General features: G+C 35.7%; 4 protein-coding genes across 4 annotated transcripts; 2 read left to right on the forward strand and 2 right to left on the reverse strand.

Annotated features, from left to right (window-relative positions):
• Window positions 1–4,528: 4,528 nt before the first annotated feature.
• Window positions 4,529–5,041, forward strand: LOC118047538 (uncharacterized). Its single transcript, XM_035056866.2, has one exon. It carries the CDS (start codon window positions 4,529–4,531, stop codon window positions 5,039–5,041), a length of 513 nt encoding a protein of 170 aa, XP_034912757.1.
• A 2,239-nt stretch (window positions 5,042–7,280) lies between these two features.
• LOC118047528 (ATPase GET3D, chloroplastic) lies at window positions 7,281–10,659 on the forward strand. Its single transcript, XM_035056854.2, has 7 exons — window positions 7,281–7,626; window positions 8,204–8,347; window positions 8,446–8,520; window positions 8,622–8,806; window positions 8,884–9,055; window positions 9,131–9,550; window positions 10,367–10,659. The coding sequence occupies exons 1-7, from the start codon at window positions 7,396–7,398 to the stop codon at window positions 10,496–10,498; spliced, it is 1,359 nt and encodes a 452-aa protein (XP_034912745.1). The 5' UTR covers window positions 7,281–7,395; the 3' UTR covers window positions 10,499–10,659.
• A 3,009-nt stretch (window positions 10,660–13,668) lies between these two features.
• Window positions 13,669–19,535, reverse strand: LOC118047506 (protein CHUP1, chloroplastic). The gene is made up of 10 exons (XM_035056827.2): window positions 19,288–19,535; window positions 18,877–19,136; window positions 18,571–18,662; window positions 17,705–18,457; window positions 15,872–17,185; window positions 15,635–15,766; window positions 15,050–15,231; window positions 14,700–14,811; window positions 14,139–14,282; window positions 13,669–13,925 (listed from the first exon to the last, which is right to left on the reverse strand). The coding sequence occupies exons 2-10, from the start codon at window positions 18,983–18,985 to the stop codon at window positions 13,824–13,826; spliced, it is 2,940 nt and encodes a 979-aa protein (XP_034912718.1). The 5' UTR covers window positions 18,986–19,136; window positions 19,288–19,535; the 3' UTR covers window positions 13,669–13,823.
• Window positions 19,536–21,733: 2,198 nt separating this feature from the next.
• On the reverse strand, window positions 21,734–26,071 carry LOC118047520 (uncharacterized). Its single transcript, XM_035056842.2, has 11 exons — window positions 25,678–26,071; window positions 25,507–25,596; window positions 25,256–25,405; window positions 24,852–24,940; window positions 24,263–24,351; window positions 24,075–24,178; window positions 23,893–23,989; window positions 23,690–23,765; window positions 23,463–23,577; window positions 22,624–23,155; window positions 21,734–22,062 (listed from the first exon to the last, which is right to left on the reverse strand). The coding sequence occupies exons 1-11, from the start codon at window positions 25,943–25,945 to the stop codon at window positions 21,969–21,971; spliced, it is 1,704 nt and encodes a 567-aa protein (XP_034912733.1). The 5' UTR covers window positions 25,946–26,071; the 3' UTR covers window positions 21,734–21,968.
• Between the last annotated feature and the right edge of the window lie 424 nt (window positions 26,072–26,495).

Genomic DNA, 26,495 nt, shown 5'->3' on the forward strand with positions numbered 1-26,495 from the left:
AAAGAAAGTTTATAAGGCTGTTTAAATAGAAGAAAAACATTATAATTGGTAAAATCATAATTAAGTTAAAAATTCTAATCTAAATAGAAAAATTAAAAAATCTTGACACAACAAGGAAAGAAAATTTTAAGTAGTAAATTTTGAATCTTATTTTAAGGTTTTTTTTACCTTTTGATGATTATGAAATTGTATCTCTATAGGAAAAGGAGATTTTAGAATCTTTTATTAAAATACTAGTTTAATCTAATAATCGAACAAAAAATTATATTTATTTTTTTATATTATGCACTGAATTTTTCTTTAATAATCAAAGATTGATCCAACATTGATACTTTTGATTTGGAAGATATATCCATACTTAATTCTTCTTTGATACCAACTTTAGTCTTGTGAGCAATTCCAACAACTTGTTATAGCTTTTCTTTAGTTAATTTAATCTCAACATGTTCATGGGCTTCATGTTGTCATTTAGATTTCACAACTTCATGTCTCTCTAATTTTTCAGCATATTTAGTAACTTCAAGTTGTTCTTCTAAGAATAGAAATAATTGTGGCTCTTCTGAGTTTTTGAAAATTAAATAAAATACTAAATTATGTAAATTTTTCACTATAACTCATCCCTAATGAAATGTGTCTTGGGCTAGAATGAAATTACATTTTTACTCTTCATTCTTTATTTTTTAAAACTTTACTTGAGAGGCAAGATGCTCTTTGCATATAACCAATTTGTCATTTTTAATTTGATTAAGGGTAGCACCATTTTTTTTATTTTTTTTTAATAACAATGTAATAATTGTATTGCTTTTAGATAGCACACACAATTAGAACCTTTGGTCCAAGGGTCGTATGATCATTTCAATTATGTCAAGAACAATTAAATTACACAAGTATCATTACTATGTAAATTTGTTACTCTTTGATGATGGTGGTTGAAATCAAGCTTTCATCGCATCTTGATGCGTTTCAACGTCTTCTTCCTCCCTAAGTGGCGCTTGTATAGTAATGAGATTTGATTTGGTGTTAATTAGCTTCTTCTTTTCTCTTTCATTCCTTCTTTTTTTTTTTCTTAGATTGCGTATTGGTCATGCAAAAAATTATACCTACCCTTTAATTTATTTTTTCTTTTGATTTAATTATTCTTCTCTTAATTGCAATTTTTTTATTTACATTGATTGTTTCTAATTGAATTTTATTTTAAATTTCATCCCTAGTTGTTTGCTTTTGTTAGTTTTTTTAATCAAATATTGTCATTATTTTTTTTAATTGCTATTTTTTTTTTCAATTATTTTCTTGATATGTTTTTTTTCTTCAATTCCATCTATCGCACCCAACATCGCAACAACCTTTAAAAAATCAATCGTAAAGAACATATTTCTAACATCATTTTCTTAAATAGAAAAGATCCATATTTAAGAAGTCATCATCTAATATTATAATCACTAAAAATCTTAACTGGTTAATAGAGATTTTATGGTACAAGTTTGGTTACGTAAAAAGAAAGATATTATCACTCCTTGAGCGTTCTACTTGAGACAGGCTGCATTGCTGATTTTGTCTTCAATTACTAAGAGTTTGTTGGTTTATGTTACGATGATCTGTTTGTAATATTCCTGATTCTAGCGTCAATGAATATTTTCAATTTTGGATGTTGGTAAATATTATATAGTCTAAAAAAACATATAGTATTCATGATTCTAATGTCATCGAATAAATTAATAAAATAAATTAAATCAATGCATATATTTTTGTATATTTTTTTATTTTTGAGCTGAATTGAATCCGGTCAGTACAATTGGATTGGATCCGACCGGCCGGCTTGGTTGAGCAGCAGGCGTTCGTGACGACGCACGCCTGCTAAGAAACAAGAAACAAGTGAAGTATAATTCACTTGCTACTATAGCAAGTGAATTATAATTCACAGCTACAGTAGCATGGATTATAATGCAAAGAAGAGACTTGCCTGGAGACGAAGCCGAATGCACTGGTGTGTTGTTGGTCCTCTGTTCGTGACTCTATCCTTTTTCTGGGTTTTCTTTTTTTTATTCTCTGCCCCTGTATTGCTCCACTGTCTTCTCCTTTTGCTTCTTCGGTTTTTTTTTTGTTTCCTCTGTTTCGTTGTTCTTTTTCCTGGTCCAGTACGATCGTCCCCCCTGGGTTTTGTCTCTGTGTCTTCGTTCTTCTGGAAACCCCCCTTGTTTGCGTTTTCGCTTCCTCCTGTGTGTCTCCCCTGTGTTGTTCGTTTTTGTGTGAAAAGCCCTGTCTGTGTGATTTCCCCTGTTTTTATGCCTCCGTTTTTTTTTCTCGTTCTCCCTCTCCTTCTGTTTTTGTTTTGTTGATTCCTTCGTTCTTTCTGTCTTCTGGTTCTCTGTGTGTGTCTCCTCTGTTTTTCTGTTTTTCGTTCCCCCCTGTTTTTTCGTTCCTCTCCCTCGCGTGGCCTTTCTCTGGCTTTTTATAAAGCCAGAGAATGCCATGCGATCGCCCGGCAAATGAAAGGACTCGCAGGACAGTTACAATGGTAATGGAGATGCATCGTGGGGCGGGGGCGGCTTTTCTTCTTACTGGTCTGGCCCGCTGAAGAAGACGAATAGTATCCTTTGAAACGGCGCCGTTTTCTTGACTACAATGGCTATTTGCAATTGTGCCCGTAGATAAAATACAATTGGACCCCTGCATTTCGGCTCCGTGTACAAAATGGTCCTTGCGCTTTAATGGTTTGCACTTTTGACCCAAATCAGCCCCAAACTTTGGTATTTTTTCAATTAAACCCCTGATTTCACTAATTAAACTAATTCCAAGTTCAATTAAATTAAGTCTCCAAACTTATTAATTCCTTCAAGTTTTGACTAAATTGACTCCCAAATTTAATTTATTCCAATTAAAACTTTAAAATCAATTTTTCTTGCTATCAAACCCTTTATAAACTCAATCAATCTTTCAACAAAATCTAATTGAGTTCTTAAACATCTGATTTTAAACTTTTTTTTTTAAATTGAATTTTATTTGTCAATAAAAGCTCTATTAGTTAAAAATATGCTTTTAAATTTAAATTTTTATTTTATTTTAATATATTTATAAATAAAAAGTATTTTAAAAAATAACTACAACTCTATTTTCAAATAAGCTCTACGATTGCATGGAAAACTAAGTTGGGATATTTGATTGAAATTTTTTTTAGAGATACATCATCAATTACACATAAATTGGATGCCACACTAGCTAGAGTCAAATCAAATCAAGATTAAAACTATGTCTCAAATGAAATAGACACAAAAAAGTAGAAGTACAAATTGAAAACGATATCACTTTGTATAACAGATGGTAAAACCCCGGGTTTTGTAAATTAAGCGTGAAGTCGAAGGTGCACTAACCCCAAACCAGTATGTAGAAATCGGCTGTCCACAAAACATTCATCTAGAAAGTTAAAACATCAAGAATTGTTTGCAGATACCAACACCATATTTTCTGCCTTTTGCACGTATTATCTATGTATACGTGTATATATATACATGCATGGAACACCGCGCCTGACATATATCTTAAAGGTGACGACTAATCATACGTGACATCTTGTTTGCCACACAGGTTCGGAACTTAAAAGAGCTGAAATTTAATTATATAATATGGTGATGATCAATCAAATGATAATGATCGCACGATATTTATCATAATTAATCTTCGTTCCAATTAATTCATTTAATTGTCTAGCTAGCTGCCAATAGCATGACGAATACGTCTTTAATACAATAGAGGAGCATTTGACTAATTCTATCTGCAAATCAGTAGATGCATATAGATTATAAACCACAGCTTATTTGGAAACAAGGAAACGGTATTGTGGTGTGGATCAATGAATTATTAGTAAATTTATAGTATTTGACTAATCAATCACACGAATAATTGAGTTTTTTATTTTTTTGATCTCTTGATTTTGTTATAGTAAGAAAGACTAAGAAATAGAACCATCGTCAGTGATCCTCTTTGCGCGCGTATTCTTTATATATATATATATATATATATAAACTAATTAAAAGATCCCTAATAATGTTTTTTCCAATAACCTTTGGAAGTCGGCCTCATACGTTAGCGTTGACTGAACTACTCCCTTACAATATTGCAAGAAGTAAATGCACTAGATATTACTGGACGATTTATAAGATATATTCAGTGATAAATGATATATATGAACCTTCACTTGCAATTAATAAATAACCAAGCTGCTAATGTTAATCATCTGAATATGAATATGTAAGATGACTTTTCATACATATTAATTATTAGTGTGCTAAGACTCCCAACAAACACGTAGACAAGCCTTTGTAGGTTTAAAGACACTTATGGCACTACGAAATATTAAAAAGTCGTCTCTCCTCACCTTCCACCGGCTAATAATAGTTTACTTCGCCTCCCTCTCTCTCTCTCTCTCTCTATGTGTATATATACATGCCATTCATCATCGCCAACAAGAACGTGCAACAACTCTAGCAAGCTAGCAGCCATTTTCATTTTTCCACAACCATTTCTATGAAACATGGTACGTGTACTCATGGCTGATCATGTCGGTCATCACATAGAAGGGTCCGTCCCACTTGCAATTGGCTTGTTTATCTCAGTTTCTGTTCTTGTGGCGCTATGTGCCAAACATAGCATACGGCGGCGCACCCAGCAGAAGCATCAGTACTCAGGCGCTGCAACAAGCAATTCCAAATGTGCAACACCTAATAAATCACCATTAGCATCGCCTAAGAAACTCCGGCCAAAAATTAGTAACAAGGCAATTCCATTCATGGACAGGAAAAAAGATGGTGCTGATGATGAAGACGCTACGGTACCCGGAGTTGGAATTAAAGAGGAAGCCGGGGGATTGGAAGAAGGTGGGCTGTGGCAAAAATCAATCTTGATGGGAGAGAAATGTCAGCCACCGGAATTTTCAGGTGTGATATTCTATGATGGTCATGGGAATCAACAGTCTCAGATGCCAAGGTCACCTAGGGCCAGTCCCTTGCCGAGTATTTCATTTCCGGCTGTCAAAGATGCCAATTAGCTAGAGGCATCCAATTATATATATGTCCCCGGGTAAATATATGCATGGTCTGGAAAATATGTGTATAATTTATTTTTTTGTTGAGTTCAAAATAAAATCGTACGTGCTAAAACATTGACTGTGTGGGTGGTACATCTACCATAACATATCGTTCATGTTTGTTGGTGATTGATGGAGATCAGGAGGGAAAAGGATGCCAAAGATCCTACCTAATTGGACGGCGTTTGGTGGTTTTTAAAAAAAGAAGACTCGGAGATGGTGAAGTCTAGTTTGGGGCCTCCCTTATTTCCTGTCGATTTTAGTTAGATTTGTCTCTTTGGCGACCAATCTAGCGAGATATTATTGTTTTTCAGGCAATCAAGGGTGGTGGGGATATGTTCTCCCGACTCTAGAATTATCACCCCAATTCGATATTTCGACCACATTCTCTTGTCGGTGCTCGTGAGAGAGGAGGCGATGGAGTTTAGAGTGGTGACAAAAAAAAAACTGCACTGCACGTATTTAAAAAAAAAAAGAAAAAAAAAGGGGGGGGGGGGGGGGGCGCTCCGTGCGTGTCCTGTGACCCTGAATGTGGATTGTAATAGTTGACCTTTACAACAAGGAATTGGTCGTTGGGAGCAAAATTATCTTTTTCTATAAGGTTTATTTGTCAATGTCATGTTGACCACGGATATATTATTCTTTTTATATTTTTAACACGCACTGCAATGACTTAAATATTTTTAAAAGCATAAAAAATAAAATTGGATCAGAGGTTTTTTTAACACGGATATAAGGTTTTTTTATGCTTTGATTGCATAATATAATAACAAAACTACCATTAAAAAATATATATATAAAAAAAAACTGACATTAAGAGGCATTTTTTGTGTTTCCTAATGGTTTTTAGTTATAATTAATATAAATAAAAAGCAATTCAGTTTTTTTCACAAATATAAATATAATTAAAAATAAAAAATTACTGGCACCTACATAACACAAGCAACAAGATAAAGGCTCCCGCATTTTTGAGTGATGCGTGCTGCATTTCCTGGCAACCAAATGTCACATCCAACAATAACATTGAAAGCGTTGTGTCACCTTTTTTCCTTGTGATCAAGTGCGCAAGTATGTATGCATGGAGGAGGTTGTATTTAAGATTTTATAGCGTGGTTTGAGAGTGTAGATTTTATTATTTTTTAAAATATTTTTTATTAAAAAAAATATATAGATAATATTTTTTTTTATTTTTTAAAAATTTTTTTTTTGAAATCGGTACATTAAAAAAATTTAAAAACATTAAAAAAATATTAATTTAAAAAAAAAAATCAAATTTTTTAAAAAGTGTTTTTCCACTACAATGCCAAACGTCCTCTTAGTGGATTTTTTTTTCCTTTCCTCTTGTCTCAAATTTCATATTATTTTTTTAAATAAATATATCATATTAGCTTGTATTTATATTATTTGTATTTTTATTTTTTTATTTTTATTTACTTTGTTTTTTATGCATTTTAAAGTTGATTTTTTTTTTAATTTTATCCATTAATATTTAATTTAATTTAATTTAATTTTTATATTTAATATGGTCCTTATTTTTTTATTGCTATTTTTATATCATTTTATTGATTTATTTATTTATTCAATTTTATGCCTCAATATTTTATTTCATTTGATTTTTGTATTTAATTTGGTCCTTATTATTTTGATTGTTATTTTTTTTTTATTTTTTATCCTTCTCTTAATTTATTTTATTTTTCAATTGTATTTCTCATTATTTTATTTCATTTAATTTTTATACTAAATATGGTCCATATTCTTTTAATTACTGTCTAGTGATTTGAATCACGAGTTTGAAAAGATAACATTATTTTTTATTCTACAAAAGAGTTTTATAATTTTTTTTTATTAGATTATTTGAATAACAAGAATTCGGTTAGCTTGCTTATATATTTCTGATGATCACAGGTTTAATGGATATTTTGATTAACTTAGCCCTAATTAGCGTGTTTTTATTTTTTTTATAATCAATTTTCAATTTTTTATATTATTTTCTTATTTCATTTCAACATCTGAATATAAAAGTGTTACATGTTTGTATTTTAAAGTTGAAATTGTGTTTTATAATTTTTTGAATTATTATTTTTATTTAAATTTAATTTTTTTTAGTATTTTTAAATAGTTTAGATTTCTGATATAAAAAATAATTATTTTTATATATTTACAAGAAAAAATACTATGAAATGCATCGCTACCTCACTAACTAATTAACAACCAAAGCCAAACAGGACAAGAGACCAGCTCCTCCACCTTCAAAAACACCGAGTCACTGACCCATGCGATAAGACCCGCTGAAATTTGCCCAGAATTTGCAAAAGATGGCTACCTTTTCTTCCTCACCTTTGCTATTTGCAAACCCAGATTCTGGTTTCTCTCTTTTAGAGCGAACTTGTAAAATCAAGATGCTTAGAAGAACAACAGCTACTCCTCCATCCATTACTGCTGCTACTTTGAATGATAATGATGATCAAAATTCTTCATCAAAGTTGGTCACTTTTATAGGCAAAGGTGGCTCTGGAAAGACTACCTCTGCAATTTTCGCTGCCCAGGTTCTTCTTTCCTTGAATTCTTGCTATTCAACTTAAGTCAATTTGTTTCAATCTCTTTTGCCGTATTCAATCAGTTATGTTAATATTTACTTTGTGTTTTTTTCATGGGTTAAAAGTCTGAAATTTATAGTTAAAGTAAGGGCATTATGATGGAACTATGGCCTTATGATCTCTGTTTGCAGTTTTTAATAATTTATCGAAGAGACGATACTTTTATGATTTTGAACTGTCTGAATCAAATGCATGCTTGTGATGTGGTAGACTGGAATGTAATGTGATTGAATCAAAGTAGATGAATGATATCTAGGAGACTTTAAGAAAAGTAAACCAAAGTTTTTTCCAGATGGAATTTCCTTTTGGTCACTTTTTTCTACTGTAGATTAATTTGAAGATAGTTAATACACCGTATTTCTTCTTACTAGTTTAGGCTGGATAGTATGATGGGAATGTAGAAGTTTAAACATTGGTTTTATTTACTTTGCATAGTTTTTGTTTTTATTTTTTACGCAATTTGTGCAAGTTGTGGTGGGATCTTTATTTTTTTATTTTTTGCTTTGTTTTGCCGATTTTCATTCAGCATTATGCAATGTCTGGGCTTCGGACATGCTTGGTGATACAGACCCAAGATCCCTCTGCTGAATATCTACTGAACTATAAGATTGGAACTTCTCCTACCGAGTGCGGTGACAACCTTTGGGCTGTTAGGTTGGAAACCAGTAAAGTGTGTTTTTTCACTTCTTTTTTCTTGTTTCCTTATGGAACTTCAAAATTTTAATGTAATGGTGCGGGCGCATTGATAGTTGCTCTTGATATCTGCAGATGCTTCTTGAGCCTCTTGATCGGCTGAAGCAAGCCGATTCTCGTCTTAAGATGACTCAAGGAGTTCTCGAAGGGGTAGGTATGTAGTGGCTCTCTCAATATGCTTGTGCTGTATCATAGTCATCAAATAGTGCACTTCCCACTGAATGTTCTGTATCTTTTATCATAATGTGAAGGTGGTTGGAGAAGAGCTTGGTGTGCTTCCTGCAATGGATTCTATTTTTGCAGTATATGCACTTGCAGGGCTTGCAGGATCATTAAATGTTAACCAGACCAACAGAGATAAATTTGACATAATAGTATATGATGGAGTCAACACTGATGAAACTCTTCGAATGATAGGAGCAGCTAGTAAAGCAAGGTTAGTTGAATTTCTAACCTCCCCAACTCAACTCTCTCTCATATTTCTGTCTGTATTGAACAACATAACTGTCTCAGATTGTATTTGAAATATCTGAGGAATTTGGCCGAGAAGACTGATCTTGGGAGATTGGCTGGTCCTTCACTCGTGAGCCTTGTTGATGAAGCATTGAGTTTAAGTGGTAGCAAATATAATTTGAACAGGAAAACGAGTGCTGAAATATGGGACAGTTTGGAAACAATGCTAATGGTAAATGTGATTCACGCTTCTTGCTTCTCCATTTCTACACAAACTTGATAGGATTTTGTGTTTATTATACTGCAGCGAGGATCTTCTGCTTTTTATGAACCATCTAGATTTGGATGCTATCTTGTGATGGACCCAAACATTCCAACATCAGTGAATTCTGCTTTGCGTTATTGGGGCTGTACCCTCCAAGCTGGTGCGCAAGTTTCTGGTGCAATTGGAATTTCTTCACCACATTTCAATGAAGAATCTTTGGAAGGAGTCAAGAAAAACTTTTTGCCCTTGCCTTTTGCTTTCATTCCACACATCTCAATAGGTTACCCTCCTGAATGGAATTCAGTCATGCTAAACACTGTTGGTCATGATGCAAGAACTTTATTTTCTTTGCCAGCAAGTCACAGCAATAGCATGGCACCACCAGTGAAGTTTGACGCAGCTGAAAAATCAGTTACTCTTTTCATGCCAGGTTTTGACAAGTCAGAGATCAAGCTATACCAAGTATATCCCTTTCCTTCATATGTTTTTTTTCCCCAAAGATCTTTATCATGTTTCACAAACTGTCCAAATTTGTTTTAGTTACTTCAGTTTGCAATAGTAGTTAAATGGCTGGAAAAACCTCCCTTTTTTCCATATTATAGGTCGGAAGGTCCTTGTGAAATCTTTTATCGTAGTTCAGAAAGTGTTTTCTATAATTGCAGTTCTTTTGATTCTTGGTTGAAAAAAGAGAAATTCATATGCCTGGGATATTATTCCAAGGGAGACACGAGTAGCTTCATGCACTTCCAGAATTCGTTAGATATTATGGCATTTAAGTTATTGTAATTAAGAGGATACATAAAATGAACTCCTAGGAAGGATTAATCTCTTAGAATTAGTACGATATTCTGGCATTTAAGTCATTGTAATTAAGAGGATACAGAAAGCTACTTGCGTCTCTTGAAATATAATAATAATCTGAGCTTAGTTTTGTAAATTGAATTCATGTTAGTTCCGCAATTGTAGTTAGCAGATTTGATTGGTGCCTTGAATAAAAGCCATGAGCCTTTAAAATGGAAAAGAAGATCCTTATTTGAACTGTAGATTTATTGCACAAGTGTTAAGTAGCTTTAATTCCAATAATGAAAAGTATGAATTCATGGTTTTAATGCGAAAAATTCACAAATTTTACTCAATTAGCTGATTTAGGCATCATCAACTGTGTATCCTGTTTTTTTTGGTGGGATAGTTGCAAAAAGATCTTTTTGCTTCTTTTTTGTTTAATCAGTTTGTTTAGTAACTTTAACATATTTTTTTATGCTTTCCTAATAAATGCAGTATAGAGGACGATCTGAATTGTTGGTTGAAGCAGGGGACCAGAGACGTGTAATCTGTCTCCCAACAAACATTCAAGGTAAGGTGGGAGGTGCAAAGTTCTTTGACAGAAGTCTTGTAATCACAATGCGATAGTGTGACTGCAAGAGACTACTTTTCATGTATTCTTGCTTTTGTTCTTGACTGTCCAAGATTGATGTGTGGAGCATCGATAACAGATTTTATCTGATGGTGGCTATTGGTTTCGGGGTCATTTACCCTTTGGAATAAATCTGATTGTTGCTCTTTACCTACAACTATTGCACATTGTGTCCAGCTTTGAGTGCATGGAAGTGTACATCAACAGTTGTAGCCTTTGAAGACAACATTTAAATTCCATTCAACCAACAGTTTTAGAGTTGGACAGTGACTCAATATGCAAAATTATCCCGATAACTTTTTGGAGGTTTGCGCATGCATGGTACAATAATTTAGAGCTAAGTTCTATTGATGGGTTCAATGATCTATGTGCTAAGCTAGTGGCATGCCTTAGCATCAACATACCCGCCAAGAAAATCTCCATGAAACTATTTGATGTTACCTGATAAGAAAACGAATCTACATGTGTATATTTAAAGAGGTTTAATGAGAAGATGTTTAAGATAAAAGAATCGCTTGAGCTAATAGCTTTAAAGGCCTTGATAAGAGGGGTAAGAGAACATACCTTTTGGATAAAACTGTATGCCTTAGCAGACAAAAGTCTGCTCAAGGTGAAACAAGTTATGGAAAATTACATACTGGTGGAAGATGTTGCTTTTCTATGACATAGGCCCCTTGGATAACCAAGAACCTTCAAGGTAAAATCATTCTCTTAATAGAAATGAAAGTTCGAGAAAAAACCACAAGGGATCAACACATGGTCATTTGATAAATCCTGAGAATCACTCATTTGAAGTTATCAGGGTAGTCAAAACAAACACCCTGGTGCCACTTTCAAGACATGTTACTTCTAATAACCTCCCTTATATATATATTACTCAGATCATCTTAGGATGCATACTCAATAGAAATGCAAGTTTATTTTTTAAATGAAAATAATATATCTTTGACATACATTCCCCATTTACTGATTTTCAGTATGAGCTTCTAGATGCTTTCTAAGAAAGGATTGATTTAATCTCCTTAAAGGGCTCTCACCAATTTGTCAGGGATTGATTTAGGATTCATATTCTCTAGGTGATGTTTGGAGGCCTCTCACTAATTCGTCAGGGGTTGATTTAGAATCCTCTATTCTTCAAGTGATGCCTAGAGATATCTCATCAATTCGCTAAGAATAAGTCTGAGATCTCTCATTCTCTAAGTGATTATTAGAAATCTCTCATCAATTTGCTATGGATTGATCTTGGATCCTTATTCTCCAAGTGATGTCTAAGGGCCTTTCACCATTTTATTAGGGATTGATCTTGGATCTTCCACCTCTCCAATACAGTCTCGAACTGGCACCACTCTTTAATAGGGAGCCTTCATATCTCATGTCATCCTAAAAAGGTCACATATCTCTCATACACCATTGATCATTCTTCAATGAGAGGCTCTTAAGCTCCCACACCATCACAAAGAAGGTTACAAACCTTTTAGGAGCTCTCAAACCCCCACGCCATCATAAGAGAGGTCACAGATCTTTTACTATTTAGTGAGATCTTTTTTTCTTTAATTAAGGGTTTTCATGCATTATGCCATCTAGGGAGGCCACATACCTCTCACACTTTAGTGCGACCACTCTTTAAAGGATGAACTTGGTTTTTCTAGTTCAATAAGACCACCTTTAATGGATTTGTCCTCTCCCCCATTTAGAAATTCTTCTAAGTATGGGTATAACTAGGAGTCACCCTTCATGGATTTCCACCACTCTTTTGGAGTTCCCCTCAGCTCTTAAATTTTTTTTCAAAGTATAGGCTTACCCTTTATAGATTTTTCTCAGCCACTTAAATTTTTTTTTAAGTATGAAGCCTTTTATATCTCAACTCACCTTCTTAAAAAAAAAAAAAAAAATTAAGTATGAGTTTCTCCATAATCCCCCCTCTACATACTTAGAAATGTTTTTAAACACGGTGCATACCCAAACACAAGTTCTCTAGTTTATTACTCGGGGTTTCAATCCCTTTTCTTATATGAAAAAAAATCGATGAACTCATCATTGTAATAAGGTATTTTTATAAGTTTTTATGGATTAATACTACAAAAACTTAGGGGGCTACTAATAGATCCAAATATTACAAAAATAAAATTACACTCCAACTCTTTATCTCCAAGAAAGGATAAAATTCATAGGTTATAAATACAACATGATTCTTTCAAGTCAAAGGTTCAAAATTTCTTCATTCTTTATTGTGTGTGTGTGTATTAAGAGCATCTTTTTTTAGAATATTATTGCACTTTCTCATTCAATAAAGCTACTGATCTTATTATTGGAGAGTCTCTATGTTAATGAAATGATACATTTTGCAGATAACAGCTACCGTTTACCTAGCTTACCAAACATCATCTATTACTAGTTACCAACCCTCTAGGCTTTTCATATCAAGTTACTAAATGCTTTGACTATGAACAATAAATTAGATTACTTAAACTAAAAAATCAACTAATTAATCAATAGATTTATCTTATTCCTAAACATCTTGAATCTTGAATCTTGAATCATCAAGGGAAAGAGAAATTTACCCATTTTGCCAACTATCTATGCATCCAAACTGAAATCTTTTCTGTACGATATTTTGCATGAAGGTCATATTTGAAGAGGAAAAAAAATACCTCACAGGCTTTCTGAGGGATTCTCTGTAACAGTTTCCTTCCTCGGAGAGCGAAGTACACAATATCGCCTCTTTACTTCCCACCGAGATGCGAATTTACGCCTAATATTTCATTACCGTGGATTTTCAATGTCTTTGAGACGCCATAGAGTTCATTAACTTAGCTTCTAAAGCAGGACAATGTTAATTGATAAACTAGCAGTACAGAAAACAGAAATCTTATGTGAGTATCGACTGAGAAACCATTAACAAATATCACTCCCTCATTAACTGAACATTTAACCAAACAAGTCTAATGCCCAGGATACACTGGTGCCTATATTTTTTGGTTTCAAGTTTCTGTAACGAGGTGAAGTTGAAAGTGTGATTATTCACTTGCCAAAAGTCTTGAGCAATTACAAATCCTTTTTTTCTACTTCCAGCTATTCAGCCCATGTCGACTTCATAGCATCTTAACAACGCTATGCTACCTTGAAATCCGTTTTCCTGCGTTTTTTTTCCCCAAACTAAACTTGAGACGGTCAAAGGACAATAAAATTTATAAATATTTCCCTGTATAAAGTAACTTTAACCTTTGTTGGCTCAAGCTGGACTGGTTTTTTCTACAATATCCAATCTATATGATGTTCTATGAAGACAAGAAATGAGATGACGCAATATACAACAGAAAATTATGACCCTTCCATCTTATTCTCTTCTCCCATTTGTGAACGTACACGGCTCCTCAGTTCTTCAAAAGCCTTCATGCTCTCTGCATCAAAGCCTCCAGCAAACTGGAAATAGATCCACGTCAAGAGACAAATTTGCAGATTGATAAGAAACTTGCATTTCAATGCTATAAGGTTAGCCTGTGATTAAATGCTATGGAAATATAGACACCAGAGATAATTTGCTACCACCCTGGCAGTACCATAAAGTTTCCATCTAATCACCATCCGGATAATTTGCATTCCAGTATTCAAATTTAACATGGAGATAAAATATACCTGATGAACACGGAAAGCGAAACGAACACCTTGCAGTACCAAAAACTCTCTGTTTGGTTCTTTCTCAGGTCCACTCATTGTGTCTAGTTCTGATGCAACACGCTTCATGTACTTTCTTGCCAATTGCACTGATGAGAGCTTGATCTGCAATGAGAAAGATGTTACGTGACCAACTTCGGTATTGAAACAATGGAAGTTTTTCCCTTAATGATCTGCATTTTTATGGATACTTGATACAAACATAAATTATTCTCGTATCATGAGTAAATTTTGTATCCATCGCTAAAAAAAAGGCTGTCACAGCAATGGCATAAAGCTGTCTTCAAGGCCATATTTTTAACAAGACAAAATGTGTCTTGCTGAATTATCGGCATGTATGAGTTTTGGTCATAAACTTGCTCATCATATCTATCAACAGATGAATAATATTTAACCTGTTAAATATGCAATTGTTGAGGAAAACGTGATTCTATGAGCCAAAAGATAGAGAGCACAAACATTTTCATAACTAATTCCATGTATACATACATCAAAAATTATATCTTCTCGTTTTAAGCATACCTTGCCAACAACTCCTGAATCTAATAACCAATTAGTTGGGATCCCAAATTCTCTGTATCGTGAAACAGCCATGTCTCTTGTACGCAATAGTGCATAAACGCTGTTTTCCACTCTGGCAAAGAATAAAAGAAACATAAGACGGGAAATTAAGCCAGTTGAAAGAATAAACTATCTCCTAACAGTTTATTATGGTAGAAGATATCAGGCCACCACGACAACTCCTAGGGGAATACTATTTATAATTTGAATCCCATACACAAAATATGGTAGTAAGTAGTAAGTAGTAAGTTTCCAATCTTCTCGGAGTTCTATAATCTATTTAAGAAGCATGAGAAGAAGAGTGTACTTACTTTTCGAGCAATTTGTACATCTTTTTTAAAGCAGCTTCACAAGGGAGGTTGGGATCATCTACAAAAGAGGTTACTTGCCTCTCCAATTTCATGAGATCCTGGTACTCAAAAGCTGCTTCTCTCAATGCATCAGCTTTACTTTCAGGCCAATCAAAGTGCTTGAGAACTGCTCGTTCATCAACCTAAAGAAATAAAAATAAAAATAAATGAATTGATGTGATCAGTCTTGAACAATAACCTAGCAGCCAAGGAAATGTTACATTTGGAAATATTTGGCAGGTGAAGTTTCTCTTTATTCTTCCACTGTGCCAGTTAAAGCACTGAAGGAAGCAAAGAGTTCGTAGGTTTTCTGGAGGTGAGTTATTGCTAAAAGAAAATTCTGAATGAGAGATAATAGTATTAAAAGCTATATTACTAAGGGTTAGCGTGATGATTTGAATGTGGAATGTATATGTGTTCCATATTTCCTGAAACTATCTTTGCCCTTGAACCGCATGAGATCCCTCATCCCTTTTCTTATTTTAAAAAGTCGTTAGCTCTGATAGATAACTACCAAATTTTCCCACTAGGAAGTAAACGACATACCAAGAAAGATAATTCCTCATCGAGCCAGTTTACAAAGGCCACCAAGTCATCTATGGTGGAGAAGGAAGCCGCTCGAACTTCAGTTGCCAATGACTGGACGAAATCACCTTGAGTTTCTACATCTGCTTTCACCTGGATCCAGCACATGGAATTTTGCATTAGCAGATCAGGGCAGTGAGACTATTTTATGAGAAAAATAAGAAGGAAAACAAAATCAAAGGCAAATATTTAACGCACAGCCAGCAGGAAAGATGATCTGTTCTCAATTTCCCCTATCATGTTGCTGCGAGCATCTGATACATTAGATGTTGAAGAAATCAAAGATGATGTATCCTTCTTTGCCTCGCGTTTCATCAAACTCTGATAAAATTCTACTAGTTCCGGAGCCCGGTGAACTTTATCACCACTTCCTGCTCCTCTTGGCAAGCTTCCAGGTGGAGGAGGTGGACGAGGTGGTCCACCAGGTGGAGGAGGTGGTGGTGGTGGTGCACCTGGTGGAGGTGGCACTCCACCTGAAGGATTGGCATTTGTAGCAACTGGAGCACCAGCAGATGATTTAGGAGGAGGCCGCGGCACCCTAGGAGGCCTCTTCTCGATGTGGGCAAATTTCATCTTGCTTACTGTCTGCGAATCAACATCCTTACCATCACTAGATTGTTCACCTGACTCACCAGAGGCAACTGGTTTCTCTTTTATTTGGGAAAGTTTAGCTGGCAAAGTTATGGGTATAACTTTCTCCCCCTTTGTTCCAAACTGAAAATTTGAACTGTCACCAAACTTCACTGCTCTTGCTTTTTCTGCTTTTTCCTTAATATGCTTCTCCCTTTCTAAGGCCAACTTGTGTCTGTCTTTATAGGCAGGATACTTCTCATCTAAAACTCCTTCCACCGATTTAGACATTACTTGGAAAGATGAAGCAACAGAATTTAGTGAGTCACCAGGAGAGTCAGGAGCATCCTGATCCATCTTTCCAAATGAGGTGATGGCTACAGTATCACTTGCATTCCTTATCATCAAGGATTCCAACGGACCCCTTGGTCGGTGGCTCATGCTAGACCTGCTTGGAGATACTCCTGAGAAGGATCTGGATGGTGAAGAAAAGGCACTTGAATCATCTTTGCTTCTGCCCCATTTCTTCAGTTTTTGAATTAAATTAGGTTTCTTACTGAAACTGTATCTGCTAGAAGAACTGTCAATGGAAGTATTGTCAAAGTCCTCACTTCCAGGAGAAGATGGGTGAGAATAGTTGCTTTCCATATCTGTGTCTCCTTGTCCTCGTTCTGATCCGGCATATTCTAACAGTAGTTGTTTAGCCCTCTCTTGGGACTTGGGGCTCAGACTTTTATTGAGATCACGAGCTGAAACTTTTCCTGAAGGTGTTTGGTAGTTCCTGAGCTCATACCTCAAGCATGCATTGACCCAACGAAGGTACACTAGCTCTTCAACTTCACTAAACCTGTTCATTTGAAGTCCTTCCACTTGTTTTAACAGGTCTTCATTTGCGTGCTTTAAATTATTGACCTCCTCTCTTACCTTGGCAACCATTTCTGTCTGCAGCACCATTAGACAAAGCACAGAGATGAAAATTTAAGCAATCATGTAAACAAACGCAGATCATAAGTTTAAGTTATAAAACAAAAATTTAATTATTCTGTCCACTGAATATGTTTAACTATATTCTAGAAATAAGCTTTTCCTAAATATCCATGAATACTTTATTTTGTTCTATTTCGTATCTCAAACTTGCCGAAACTAAATATCCTTTACTGCGTAGCAGTTACTAGAGAAAAGATGTTAACTACAAAGGTGATTAGGAGAAAATAAGCCCAAACACCTAGCATGTTTAATTGTTCCTCAATTCTCCAGAATATTTATGCACTACTGAACCCATTGTCAAAAGGAAACATGTTGCGCTTTACAGATTGGATAAGACGACAGCATCTCTCTTAAAATGAAAGGCGAGCATAAACAATACGCCAACATCCAACCTCAGAATGTACCGAGGAAAAAAGATGAAAAATCCTCGAGAATGTGCTTAAGAATTTCTTGAGCGAAAACTGCGGCTCTTACCTCTGACAAATTGGAGAGGGATGTTAATTTAGCTTCAGCAGCACCCAGCTTAATAATCAACTCTCTCTTTTCATGTTGAAGCTCTTTGTTCTTCCTCTTAAGTTCCACAGCTACTACCTCCAACTCCTTCACAGCCTTCAGCCTCGTTTCAACCTCTGCATCCTTGTTCACAGCTTCTTGCTCTTTTGCCTGAAGACCAGAAACTTGTTGTTTGAGCAATAACAACTGGCCCTTCGTCTGGTTAGCATCAAGCTGAATTTGCCTCTGAAGCTCCTTTATCTTGTTCCTTGCCAATTCCAATTCCTTCTTGGAAGACGCTCCATGCGAAATCTCTTCTTGAAGCTTCTTCCTCTCAGCTTGCAGGGAATTGATGGTAATATTTAGCATGTCAATCTCAACGGTCTTAATTTTGAGCTGCCTTTGCAATTCAACGACGTCTGATTCCTGTTCCTTCAACCCATAGTACTCGAGCAATTCACCTTCAAGCTTTACCTCTCTCTCCTCCAATTCTCTTACTAGGTTGCGCAAACATTCCAGCTCACTTGCATTGTTTGCCATCTCAGTTTCATAAATTTTGTCCTTCTCTGCTTGGTCAAACTTTTCGCCAGGTAATGGATAATCGATTTCCCCAGACAGAAGATCTTCGAATTCAGGTAGAATATCTTCATCTTCCATACCAGGTGGAGTACCTTGAGCATGGTTAAATATGCTATTAATCAATTTGACCTCTTCTTCCTCTTCTTCTTCCTCCACCTGAAATATATATTGCACATTAATTCAAAGAAAATAATGGAAAACATCACCTCACATACTTCTGTGGTCTAAATTGAGATAAAAAATTGATTTAAGTTTGTGTAAACACTTACATCCTTCTCTTTAATGCTATCATCAAAATATGTAAACTGTTCTCTGTCATCTCCTTTGATTTGATGTTGCTCAATGCTTGCTTCACCATTTTCTGAGTTTCAATTCGACCAGAGAGTAACCACGAAATGCAAGAAGCATGTAAGCATATCAGCATAGAAAAGAAATCTTTTAAGGAAGTTTTTCTATCTACAATACATTAACTCCATGTCTTATATTATGTGTTTATGTAGATATCAGCATAGATGCACTCTTTCAGCTTTCTGATAAAAGACAAAATTATGACTAAAACTTGTAGAATTTGTTACCTGAACGCTTGGCTGAAGAGTCTGTTGACTTTGCAGTTTTTACATGAAGCTGTTTAGCTGCAAAGGCTGCAACTGAAGCAGCAACCAGGAAGCCTAACCTGACTATCATGTAGGTATTGTCGGTAGCAGAATCCTAACCTTCCACTCATCTATAGAAACAAACCAATCCCAAAGCACCTCTCCACCCATGTCTCCCTATCTCCATAACTGAGAATTCAAGCCATCATGTCTCTGGAAATGCACCAAGAGCTACCCAGACTCTGCAACAGCCAATAGCGCTTAATAAGAAACAACAGTGCAAAGCCTGTATAGAACCCAGATTACCAAACTTATAATTATTTGCAAATTCAGTTGCTTTATCTATATAGTTTCTAGGAAAATCTGCATTATCATCTTATCAGGTTTACGGACCTCTCAAACAACGACTTGTTTGTCCACGAAGAGTTCCTGATAAGCTGAATTCCATCCAACTATCTTGCTAAGAGCTACAGCAACCACCAGTATAACTAGTGGCCAGTTTTGCTCCGGAAGGATGTTAACAAATCGCAAAAATTTGGTAGGTATATCATTTTACCATTTCGTTTCATAGGAATATATATAGAGTTAAGAAAACCAGAAAACAACCCGAAAGAGACAACCACCACTGTAAATTTTTTAGCAACTACTTGAGCCCACCCCAAACGCATCTAGTTTCTTACCTACGTATCACATCAAATTGTTGTATAAGTGTAAAAAAGAAAAAAGATGTTAAATATGAAGAGAGCTGCGGGGTCTTTTATTTTATTTTTTTTCAAGCCTCCTAATAAATGATTCTGTTGGCTGCTATTAGCAGACAATACTTAGGTGTTTGTTTGTCCAGTTAAAAACCCTAGCTAGCTTCAAGTTGATCAAAACTCAAAGATCAAGCTATCTATCAGAAAATCCTAACCATCTGATTGAACTTGACCTTTTCTGGATGGTCGTTTTCATTGTAGGAGTGACCACAGTTTAATTGGTGTAATTTAAGAAAGTTGGATTTACTCCAGGTAAAGCCATGCTTCCTCGACATTGGATGCTTCGTTGGCAGAAAGTAAAAATCTTTGATTTAAGGCAAGGGATCAGCACAGGTACTTAGGAGTGGAGTAACGACATAATATTAAGAAGCAGGTCTAGTTCAAAGGGCATGGAGATCGGTGGATCCCCTCTTCTTGGGATTGAAACAGGAGGAAGGGGAAAGATTGAACAAGTGGGATTGTAGAAGCAAGGTTGAAATTTAATTCCCATCTGTTTGCTTAATGGACTGGAGCCTATGTAAGAAGTTAGCCAAGCATATAAAAAGTGAGGCAAACTTTTTTGTGAATGGTTGATCATTTCACACTTCGCCCTTTTTTGGCTTTTCTCTAGAATTTCTTATCTCTAGCTAAAAAGTTTTGGTTTATTTGGTGAAATTCATGGGTTCCTTCGACCTTTTACTCTCATTTTGGATTTTTTTTTATGGCATATTTGGGGGAAACTCCAGGATATGAGAAGCTCACAAAGTAACATCTTCGTACAGCAATCTATTTGTCTTTGCTTTCTAGTCATGAATTAAGCACCATTGACAAAATAATGCAAATGAATCCAAGAAAAAAAAATTCTATCAAGAGGGTGAGCTGGCAAATTCAGGAGCAGACAAATTTGACAGAAACGCTACCACTCATCAATATCCATGAGATAAATCGAAGATGGCCAAAAAAAAAATGAAGCAAAACAAAAACACGAGCAAATATCCCTTTTCTGCTTCATGAGAAATGAGTGGTCACCACTGTCTAACACTGTAGCAGCCAAATTATCATCCAAAAAGACCAAGCCAATCCAGAAGAATGGGCTCTCATTATTTTAGTTTTTTTTTTTTTTTGTGGTCTCCTGAAAATAATATAATTATAACCACATGGGGTCTGTTTAGGCACCTCGTTCTGGAGAAGACAAATTAAGTAGTCTCTTCCTAGCTAAAAAAAAAAGGAAAAATCTACATTTGCATTTACGAGGAAAAAACAAAATTGAGGGCGGGGTAAAAGAAGGCATACCAGGTATGGTGTTATGAAGAAAATGGGCAAAGAAACTGGAGCCAAAGCATGGTTGAATACTGAAGAGCTGAGCATAAGTGAAGCCCAGATTGAACCACAAATCTTGGCTTTTTGCCTTATGGTGGAAACACGCACATAGACTATTTGCACCGCCAACTCAAGTGCATGGGCGGCAATGACTTTTTTTGAAAGCTTTCGGTAATTGAGTTCAGGAAGTCATGCAAAAGCACTCGTCTTCCCCAAATTACTAGTTTGCCCTAACTTGATGGCTTAATCACTTGATGCCAGCACTTTCTTGGTGGGTATGCTTGGGGTAAATTGACAAGAATGTGAAGTCGAGTACAGCCAGCACAGGATGTGAGCTCCTATCCTGATGTTAACTTTCTTCCTGTAATCATAGCATTTCCATGATTCGTTCGCCGTCCAAAGAATTGATAGGAGCTCGCAGCATCTTCAACTTAAGGGGTTTCGTCGGAAACTTTCTACGGCACATTACTAATTGTCCTGGAGATTTCCTAGCCTTCCCCATACATGGAACTACGAAAGGTGTATCATGAAAACTTGTTTTTCTGCATATTCTTCAGATGAACACCATGGATGAAAACACTCTTCCAACCTTTCGTTTCAGTTTGGTATTCTCGAAGAGCAGATAGAGAACACACTTTGAATTCATTCATCAAGAACAGTCATCATACAGACAAGCATGGAAACAGCGGCCGTACCAACCTGAGGCATTTATCACTACAGCTCCAACTGGCATCGACTCTCGGGTTGAACAAACTATTAAAGGCTTGCCACCAAATGGAAACAAATTGGAGGAACAAATGCTCCTGATATATCCCCTAGTATCTCATCTATTCTCAAATTGCTTGATTAATTAATCCAGAAGTAGCAACATACATGGTGACTATATTACAAAGAAGAAGAGAAACCAAAATCCCCCATAACAATTCACGAATCAATTTTCACATCCGCGGTATCTTATACAACCCTACATGAAAAAACATGGGGGTAATTATTGGAAGTCCTGCCAAGGCACTGGTATGTTCAGGCTTGATTGTCCCATTTCCACCTTCGTCCAACCTCCTCCAGAACTCTAGCTCGGGCTTGGCTTTTCCTTGCCTCATCTTCTACCCAAGATCTGCACTAATTGCTTCCAGTCATTAGAAAAGGAGAACCGTGAACATATCATAAAATTAACAGAAAGGGAGATTACCAAACACGGGAAAAGAAAAAAAAAAGGTTTATTCAGTGCAAAATTATGCTCACAAAAAATAGAATAATTTGGAATAGCATGATTTCTTAGACGATCTTCATTAAATATAGCATCAGATCCAAGATGAAAACAGGTATCAGTTAAGGTTAGGAACTGATTATTGTTTGAAATAGTAGAAAATACATCATGTTTATCAATAGATTTCTTAGACATGCACTTCCAGCTCTGCATGCCATGATGGGAAGCAGACTTCCAATTCATCACAGATGCCGTTACTTCTCATACTGACAGAGCAAATTCCAAATTGAAAACAACCAAATCAGCGGTGAATAATGATAGCATTGATTATATCCTCTAGTAGAAGAATTAGTTCTGTGTTAAAAAGAGAAACTATAAATCCAGAACAGCTTCAGAAAAGTATTACAACAGCCATACAGCAAATGAGTATAAAGACAATCAACATGAAGACTGAATTGTAATACTTGCCTGAGGATTCGAAGAGCTTCAATTTCAGCTTCCAGTATAGATTTTGTATCAAGCATCACTTCCTGCTTAAACTGTAAATTACCAAGCAATTCCTGCAGATTACACTGCTCAGCTACATACACAGACCTCTCAGATGCAAGCCTTTCTGACATCTCATCAACCTCTTCCTTCAGATGGAGCAGCAGTTGCCTCTGACAATCCATAGCTGCCTTCTCCTTCAAATACTCTTCATAAGTTTTCACCTGTACAATTTTCTCCTCTTCCAAATCATGTAAAGCGGCAATATAAAGCTTCTCAACCTCAAAACCTCGGATTTTTTCTTCATTCATCTTCTCATCCCAAAACCTTTTTATATCTCCTCTCTCAAGAAATTCATTCCTAATTTCTTTCACTGCAGCTTGCCTTAAAGACTTCTCTGCTTCCAGCCTCAATATTTCATTGTAAATTGCTTCAGACATCCTGCCACTTGTCAGAGCAACTGCTGCTTGTGCCTTTGTTAAAGGTTTATTTGGTTGAAACCGCCTGCTCTGTCCTGTGCAGATTTGAACAAGGAATCATAATCTTCATATGTAATTCTATGACACGAGCATTTGCTTTGAAATCGCTAAACTCTGAATCCTACAGAGACTTGTACAAGCCTAAGGTTTCTTTTTCCGTGTAGTGGTAATCCACAGGGGAGGAGTTAAATATACACATGCATGTGGGTCTTGCATAAGGTAGTCAACAGAATGCATTTAATAACTTGAGTTGTATGTTGTCAAAAAGTCAAAAGGCTAAAAAACTCTAATTATAGTCACAGGAAAAGAAATAAGGGGAGGGGAAAGAGAAGGCGAAGATACCAAAAACTTTTCTGATGATGCTCCTGTCCCCGGCCAACATGTCGGTAAGAAGTTCAGGTGTTGCATCTGAGCTTATCTCCTTTACATCCATATAATATACTTTAGTCTTTGACATCTGGACTGTAGACAAGTCAGGTTTTAATAGACATGAAAGGCTGGTGAAAATACCAAGCTCATTTTTACTTCGTTTTAAGCAATTTAATAAATCTAAGAATCAAATTTGAAACCTGTTCTGTTATTCCTGGTAAAAAACCATACTCTAATTGAGCTTTCCAGCTGATCAGATCCTGCCGAGAAATAAACCTGCACCTCCAGATATGTTATATTAAGAAGAAAGGGTAAAAGAAAAGGACCAGGTCTTAGAAGAGGAAGAAGAAAAGGCTTATGTGGAAAAGATGGAAAAATGTATGGTTTAGTGCATGTTCCATACCTCTCGGGGTAAAAGCAGAAGCTGCTACCATCAGAACTGTCAGCACAGGAATTCGTCCTTGATAGCTTGCTGGGTATGATGCCAGACTCAGCAAGGGCTTTTTGCAACCCGGAAACAAGTGTTTTAGAACTCAACAACAAACTCCATCTTGATTAGAAACAAAAATCAAGATTAAGCCTTACCTTGGATGGATTCAAAATCTGGATCTTCAACGCCCAGATCATCAAATGCAGCTATTACTGAACCAGAAAGTGATATGGATGGAACAATTCTATGCTTCTGATTCCTAAAACCAAAAAAAGCTGCTGAGGCAGACTTGCAAAAAGCATTCACAATTATAATTCCATCAGACGCATAGACAGGTTGCTACCTTTCCAACATTGAATTTAGACGGAGTAACCATCTTGCATATTCCCTCCTAGTGCATAATTCATCAGCCGCTACATCATCTTCAATGATCTGTGTACCTTAATTACAGTCAAGAAATTCATGCTCAGAACTGGACATAAAGCATTGAAGGTTTTAAAAAAATAAAAAACTGCAATGAAGTTGCAGAACTTAGGGTTGAAAGAATACAATCCATAGATTACCAGAATCACAAGATAACAACGATTATAATCAAATAGAAATATGCTTTAGCAATTGTGGACATCTACTTGACAATGAAGGAAGTAATTTTCAATCCAACTCTGGCAGATCATATATCTCTATGGTATTCGTCTGAGGTGCACATCCATAAGTTCTATCCCTACACTCCTCCCAATCAGCCAGGAGATGGAACTTTTAAAGGGTTTGGCATATGCCTCTCAAGGTTTGTTTAGGCATTCAAAGTAGAGACAGCAAGATTGAAGTAAATCAAATGACTTTGTACAACTTCATATGTTAAATTGAGAATAACACAATGAGTCTTTGTAAGAAACAAGCTTTTCTAATTGCATAAAAAGTCTCTGAAAACAAACCTTCAGTTTCTTTAACGCCGATAGAGTTTCCAGTTGGTTAGAATCCACATAAACCGACACTTTCACACGTTCAAGCTTCTCTGCAGGTTCTGAAGTACAAGACAAATGGATACATTCAAGAACCCAAATCAAAACATTTCAGAGGAATTTGACCAACATTGCAACATTTTCGTTTTAGAAAAAGGAAATAAAAGACAATGGAAAGACATGAAAGGAAAAATATCTTCATAATAAGCTTCAATTATAGACCCATTATGATAACAACACAAACCAATTTGTATATTGCAGATAACGCTGGCTTCTTTTCTACTAAAATAAAGTTCGCAAAACCCTAGAAACGAGCAATACCATTAACAGAACTTAAGAGCAACGAAACACTCGAGAGGAGACATAATTTAACGCACCCTTATGGAGAGTTATGCCGGTGGCATCAGATACACCCTCCATGGCTGCGTCAGAAGCAGCGGCAGCATTTTCGTCAGACATATTAGTTTCAATTTTATCATATACGGTGGTCTCAGTTGAACTTGGACTATGAAATCGGAACTCGAATCCTGTAATAACAGTAGATTATATTAATATTAATATTAATATATATATATAACGCACCGAAGCAACACGAAATTGGCATAATTGAAGCAGTGAGGAGGCCGACCTTTTCTAGAGAGCAAGAAATATGCAATGGCAGCTAACAGAGCAGTAACACAGGTCCCAATCCCAGCAATAATCACAATTTTCGGCAACCCTAGAAATCCACATTGAATAAAAATTTAAACTAAAGTGAAATTGAGGAAAAGCAAAAAGGCAAAAGGAAGAGGAGAAAAACCTTTCTTGTTGTTGTTGCTTTGTGGAGGGGATTCGGGAAAGGCCCAGCCTCTGAAGTGGTCATCGTCAGTTGGAGGTGGAGGAGAGGACCAGGAGAAGTGTGGGTGCGTGTCGGTGAGTGAAGCGGAGAGGCGGAGGTGTTTGTTAGGGTTTTCGGATCTCAGAACTGAAAGATTACGGCGTCGTAGGAGTAGGAGTGACGGAGTGACGGCTGTGCGGAGGAAGAGAGAGGAAGGAGTGCCCGTTGCAGTAGCAGAAGAATAGAACATTTTTTTTTAATGCTGGAAATGAAATGATCAAAGCATTAGACAAGTTTGCGAAATTGGATGCTGGAGTTCCTTCCTCTTCCTTTAACTGTACTGCTTTGGTAGGTCTGCGTCTCTCTCTTATTTTATCAGCATCAGCGACAGCATCGGCCCAGTAATAGAGCACCAAACAAAAAATGTCCGATGATTTAACCTTTGTTTAACCCTATTAGATTAAATATAAAATAATTAAATGTCCGATGATTGAATTATTTAAAAAAAATAGACAACAAAATTAAAAAACAACAATATATTATATCTAATCAAGTAATAAACACAGCTACAATGAGCTACTCAATTAGACAATTTATCTTCTTTTTTTCCTTTTCTTGTTTCTCCCTGATTGAGTATTAATTGGTCTTGTGTTTAATAAAATCTAAAAATTAAAATGAAATTGAAAAATTATAACAACATTAAACATGAAATTTTAAAAAAATATCATTTCAATCTAGATTAAACGTGAAATTCACAGCCTTTAATCAATACATCACTTCTGGTTACATCCTTTATTGTA

This window comes from Populus alba, chromosome 10 (assembly GCF_005239225.2).
Source record: "Populus alba chromosome 10, ASM523922v2, whole genome shotgun sequence".
NCBI classification, from domain to species: domain Eukaryota; kingdom Viridiplantae; phylum Streptophyta; class Magnoliopsida; order Malpighiales; family Salicaceae; genus Populus; species Populus alba.